The sequence below is a fragment of the Quercus robur genome, chromosome 10 (genome assembly GCF_932294415.1).
Source record: "Quercus robur chromosome 10, dhQueRobu3.1, whole genome shotgun sequence".
NCBI classification, from domain to species: domain Eukaryota; kingdom Viridiplantae; phylum Streptophyta; class Magnoliopsida; order Fagales; family Fagaceae; genus Quercus; species Quercus robur.
Window position 1 is genome coordinate 10,349,205 of NC_065543.1, and position 6,111 is coordinate 10,355,315.

General features: G+C 34.6%; 1 protein-coding gene across 1 annotated transcript; it reads right to left on the bottom strand.

Moving 5' to 3' along the window:
- Positions 1-1,275: 1,275 nt before the first annotated feature.
- LOC126703824 (probable CCR4-associated factor 1 homolog 11) lies at positions 1,276-2,943 on the bottom strand. Its single transcript, XM_050402894.1, has 2 exons — positions 2,755-2,943; positions 1,276-1,887 (listed from the first exon to the last, which is right to left on the bottom strand). The coding sequence occupies exons 1-2, from the start codon at positions 2,941-2,943 to the stop codon at positions 1,276-1,278; spliced, it is 801 nt and encodes a 266-aa protein (XP_050258851.1).
- Positions 2,944-6,111: the final 3,168 nt, after the last annotated feature.

Sequence of the window (6,111 nt, forward strand, 5' to 3'; positions counted from 1 at the left end):
CTAGGTCTTCCATTTCTTTAACCTAACAACCATTTTGAAGTACCATTCATAAAATAAGTTTATCTAGATTTATTTTACAATGAGTTTATTAGATTTTGTAATATCATTAATATTTAAATAAAAACATGATCGTCACTCTTTGGATATCTATTTAAAATATTAATGATATGATAAAATCCAATTTATTAATTGTGAGCGAGCGTGAAATCAACTACCAACCCAATTTGGATGGAGAGTTAGTCTATGACGGTGCAATACAATTAATTTATAGAGATGTGTTATCAAGGTTAACCTTTTCAAGCCTTAATGGATTCGTTCAAGTTAATAAGAATGTGAAAGGTTACTAGTAAGAAAGATGAGGATTTCTGTATTAGCTCTTCCTCAGTTTTGTCTGAGGATCATTAGTTCATATGATATTCAAGTCTCGGTTACAAAGCTTATGGTTACATGATGTATGTTTTTCCTTAATTTCTCTGTCCCCCTTTCTATAGGAGTCACTTTTCCTTATATAGCAATTTGAAATGCATCCCAGCCCCCCACTTGTACAATCACTAATTTTTATTTGGATACTTATCCCATCAAGACTTTGTTGGAGGTGGTAGAGTGTGTTGCAAGTTGTGAGGGTACTGTTTAAGGGTCATTTTGCAATTAATATGGCTAGCTAAGTTTGTAAAGTGCATTGAATGCGGAGGTAATGAGTACTTTGCTTGGAAATCTTCCCTCCTCTTTACTTGTACGTCTCTCCCCCTTTCTTCGGTCTTCAGTCTTTTGGTCCAATTGGCTTGTCTAAAGTCTTCTGAGGAGTGTTCGATCTTCAGGCTCCTCAGGTGGCTTGCTTCTTCGGTTTCAATACCTGAACTCTTGTCAATGTGTTGGGCCAAAGCTAATGAGAAGCTGGACCCTCTTTGTTCTCGGGTCAAACCCATTTGGCAGTATTCCTTGTTTGGCCTTTTGCTTATTATACCAGGCTTTCACCTTACTTTTTAAGGTTACAGTTTTAACAATGAATAATACTTGTCAGACGTGGTAAAAGTTGGGTTGAGATTTACTAAGTAAAAACTAATATATCAAACTAGTGACTACTGCGTATGCCCTGTGTACTAGTAGTCGTGTGTTATAATAGTATTGTACCCATGTTTGGACCCCTATTAAAATCAAGAACCAGAAAAATAAAATAAAACAAAACAAATAGAACCTAAAAAGAATTAACCTTGTATTGATATTATAAACCAAAAACAGGAAAAAAAAAAAAAAATCTTTTTTCTGAATGACAAATCAATTACATATTGCATATTGTCTATACAAATTCAGATTTAACCCATGAAAGCCACGAGTAATAATCTTCAGGCCGGCATTATTGAATTGATGAAAGCAATTATTCAACTCCAAGCCGTGAAGAACACACTGCATCCTCGTCAACAAATGCCCATTATGTCTGAGTCCACCGTTGTTATTTTCTTTGAAGTGCACGTCCAAGAACTTTCTGAAAGTTTGCAGAGTCAACAAGGTATCTGACCCAGCCTGGTGACTTTTCCCAGCCAAACGTTGCACTCCCAGAGTGTTAGCCACTTTCTCTAAACCCCCATAAAGGCCATCGCAAAACTTCATCATATGCTTCAAGTCGAAAAGCCTTTTCCCAAAGATGCGCTGCACCAGGTTCATAAACCCCATCAGATCATACGGCAGTGGTTGCCGAATCAAGATTTTCATCAAGTGGGCAATGTCATAGGCACCATGAAAGGTAACCCAAGTGAAAGCAGAGTGATCGCCCAACAACCCAGATTCCAACATCAATGCAGCAAAGTCGGCATAGTCAATAATACCCTCCTTCAAGTTCTTGTCAAATTCGATTCCTTGGCGCTCAAGTAACTCGATCGATTCTGGGTTCTGGAGATCATTGTAGTCGTCAAAATTATTGAAGTTGAACTCCCATACGTACTGACATCCGGTACCAAAATGGGGAAGAGAGCCTTTGTCATCACCTATGAAGCACGGACGCGGCACCGGAGGTGCCGCACCCGCGTCGGACGCGGCCGGACGCGGCGACACGCGAGGGACGCCGTTGCCCGCGCGTCCGGCCGCGTCCGACCGAGTCCTGCCACGTGGCAGACTCGAGATCGAAGCCGACTCGCGCCGACTCGCGCCGATGCGGCTCCGACTCGGGCCGATTCGGGCCGAATCGGGCCGACTCGGGCCGTATCGGCGGATATCGGCCGATATCGGCCGAAACGGCCGATTCAGGCCGAAACGGCCGAAATTTAAAAAAAAAAAAAAAAACCCAGAACGCACCGTTTAATGTTGATGTTGATGTTGATGATGATGCTAGTATTTGATTGTCTTGTTGATGATCTTTTATTTTGTTTTAGTTTCAAATTTGCAAGTTGTATTCTAATTTCCGAACATCATGAATGTTTTAGTTTCAATCTTGTGGGTTGTGTTTAATTTATGAACATCATGTTTTAGTTATTATCTACTATTGTCTATTGCTCTTAAATTTGGTATATATTTGTATAATGTAAAAAAGTATGCTTAGCAATATATTAAAAATATAAATAAAAATATTTTTAATAATTTTTTAATCGCCGAGTCCCGCCGCACCCGCACCCACCTTTTTCAAAAATTGCCGAGTCCCGCACCCGCACCCGCACCCGCACCCGCACCCGAATCCCGAAACGCACCCGTGCTACATAGGTCATCACAAAGAGCCAGACCCAACTGAATAATGTTGGTGGAGTTCACATTATCTCTGATTACCTGGTAGTTCCAGATCGGAGGGAGTTTTCCGAGTTCGTGCTTGTCGACATTAGCGGGACGGTACACAATACCAGGGAATTCTGTGTCGATTGACACCATGTGATAGCTCATCAATGCTACCTTAATAAGATCGAACTCTTCTACAAGATTTTCTTTCCACACTTTTCTTACTATCACTGCATGATCCATCTTGTATTTTTGCTATCTAAATCTAACACCAGCACTTAGTCGATTATTTATGAAGATGTACAAGTCCGTTATTATAAATCTCATAAATCCTTTCCCGAGTCGGAAAAGGAAACCTAAAATGAAAATAGGTAAAAAGAGATCTACAATACAAGTAACAGCATGAATAAATCGGTTCTTATAAAAAAAAAATGACGTGATTGCTTATTAAATCTTATAAAAAAAATTTCACTCTGAAAAGGAAGGCTAATATAATAAAAATATGTAGCTTATTATATTAAAATATAAAATTATAAAAAAATAATTAAAAAAATAACATAAAAATGGAGCTTTTTATTTTTATTTTTTACTATGACTAGAAGGCCTAAATTGAATAAACTTGAAAGTTATAAGGTTTAATTTTTAATTTTTAATTTTTTTTTATAAACTACAATTTCATTAATAACTAAAAAGCAATTGTGAATTCTAATTAGTTTAACTGGTAAAATATTTAATGGTTGAATAAGAGATCTGAAGTTCAATATTTGCCTATACCAAAAACCAATTGGTGTCTTGATATGATAATAAAGAGTTATTATATAAGAGTGGACATCATAGGTTGAAACTATTTAAAAAAAAAAAAAAATCAATTCACCCCACTCTTTGGATAGAATGGGTTCTTTAGAAATGGTTGGATCTTGAAGGATATTAAGTTGATTTGTGAAAAATTTGTTAGTGTATCCTTTGTTATTATTCCTTTAAGATGTGATTGTGTTGTTCTAACTCTTGCTATGTTTTATAAGAGAATAAGGAGGCCATTATTTGACCTCCTTTTTTTTTTTTTTTTTTTCATTATATAGCATGATATTGAATGAATAGAGTCTACTATCACTTACTCTAAAAAAAAAAAAAGAAAAGAAAAAGAAACTAGTATTAAGAGTAATAGAAAGTTTAGCTAGTAAAGGAGTGCTTAAGTGCAAAGCCTTAAGGCTCCATTTTTTGCCTCTAAAGCAAGGTGCATTCACAATAGGCGCACTTTTTTGCGCTCTTCACTTATATATATATATATATATATATATATATATGTAGAGATGGGTTCAAGTTACACCTAGTGTAACTTTTATAAAGTTACACATTTTTTACACCGTAGATTCATAAAAGATCTAACGGTTAAAAAAAATATCATTAAATGCTATTGCTTTTTACTTCATTTATAATTAATATTACCATTTTCTCTCTCTTCTTATTTATTGTTTTTCACTTAATTAAAAAGCATATGGCCATTTTTAACAACTTGCAGAGATATTTCCTTAAAATCTTCCAAAGCCATGAGGTATTTCTCAACAGTTTAATAGTTCCTCTGGCCGTGGATGGATGGAGGTTTATGACCCCATATTTTGGAAACTTGGGAAAGCCTACCAAACCCACCCTCTTATACCAGCAAGTTCGAATGTATTATTTACGCTCATTTGGAGTTGGAGGAAGACAAACACGAGATTGTGGTGGTTGATATTACTAATAAAGGTAAAAACGATCCTGATTTTTTAAAATACAATGTTATGTCTTCTACATGGGAAACTTGGTTTCAATATCCAGTATTGGTTAACTCAACTATTCCATGTGGAAGAGTTGTAGTTGTGGTTTGGTACTAAGGCCTATTGGGCATCCATCGTATTTCGGGAGGCAAGGAATTCATCCACTGTGACTATCTTTGGGTTTGATTTAAAATCGAAATCCGGGCTCACAAAGATCTCAACGTTGGACCATTTTTGGGGTATTTTGAAAGTTTCATCTGGACTGATCCTGGTTTTCTTCACTTATCTTTGGTCGTAAATTTCACTTGTAGGAGGCAGTTTACAAAGCAAAGAAATCGGTGCAGAAAATGTCAACATGTTCTTGATGTAGTGATAGGGGTTTTGATGCTCTACTGCTAGTGATAGGGGTTTTGAAACTAAAAAATCTATAAGTTTTAATTTGTAACAATCATAAACATCAGGGTTTAATTTTAAACTTTTGAATCTATATATGGTTTAATTTGAAACTGATAGAATTTGGATTGGCAAATATCCGTGACAATATTGCAATTTGAATTCTTGGTCCGAAAATTGTCTTGAAGCTTCTCCATGGTATTCCATTGGAAGAATCTCGTTCAAGCAAAAAGTAATTCTGTTCAACCAAGCTACATTATAAGTTACGTTTTCCTTCAACTTGAGATTTCACTCCTTGGTTGATTGTGGCTCGCTCAAGCAAGAACCCACTTCATCGAGTCATTAACTTTACTCAAGCCACCACTTCAGTTTTTTTGTTTCGTATAGTTTTTTTTTTCAAGTATAGAAATGCAAGTTGTTAAAAATGGCAGTGGACCCTTTAATCAAGCAAAAAACAATAAATAAGGAGAGAGAGAAAATACTAGTATTAATTATGAATGAGATAGAAAGTAATAGCATTTAATGATATTTTTTTAGCCGTTAGATCACTTACAAATCTACGATGTAAAAAAGGTGTAACTTTACAAGAGTTACACCATGTGTAACTTGAACCCATCTCATGTATGTATGTATGTATGTATGTATGTATGTTTATTTATTTATTGAGTGTAACTTGTCTAGAAATGCACACCCTCTAATTCTTCTTTATTTTTATTTTTTCTTGATATTTTCTCCAAAAATTATTTACTAATATTAGCAATTAGTCATAGGAAATTATGGCTGTCGGAGATTTAAGAAAATGTATTAAATGGAAGTACTCATATCTAACTAATCCAAAAAAATAAAATGACTTCATTTATAATTTTTGTGTCAAAATTACAAAAGTAAGGCTTATCTAAATGTAATATGAATTATATAAAATATTTTTATTTCAATTTATATGATAATTTGATTGTTGCATTTCTGATTAATAATTATTTTTAAATTTATTAAATAAAATTTTTTAAATGTGCCCGTCACTTTAGTAAATTATTTCTCATTAATAATTATTTTTTTAATAATTTCTTAGCTATAGTAATTACACCTTTTGCCATTTGGGACTTAATTTTTTAGGAGTTATTATCAAGATTAATGGAATATTAATTGCACTTTTTGATAAGGAGCAGTTATTCTATTTCCTATTTTAAGGAATGGTTATTCTCGCACGTGTGGGGGACAACGATAGATCGACAAGTGTCCCTTATAATTACCAAACAACATCATA

Excerpts from the sequence above, each read along its gene's own strand:
- LOC126703824 (XM_050402894.1), bottom strand. The coding sequence starts at position 2,943 with ATGGATCATGCAGTGATAGTAAGAAAAGTGTGGAAAGAAAATCTTGTA. Across the intron at positions 1,888-2,754 it reads CTCCGATCTGGAACTACCAG|AACCCAGAATCGATCGAGTT; the intron begins GTAATCAGAGAT and ends AATGATCTCCAG.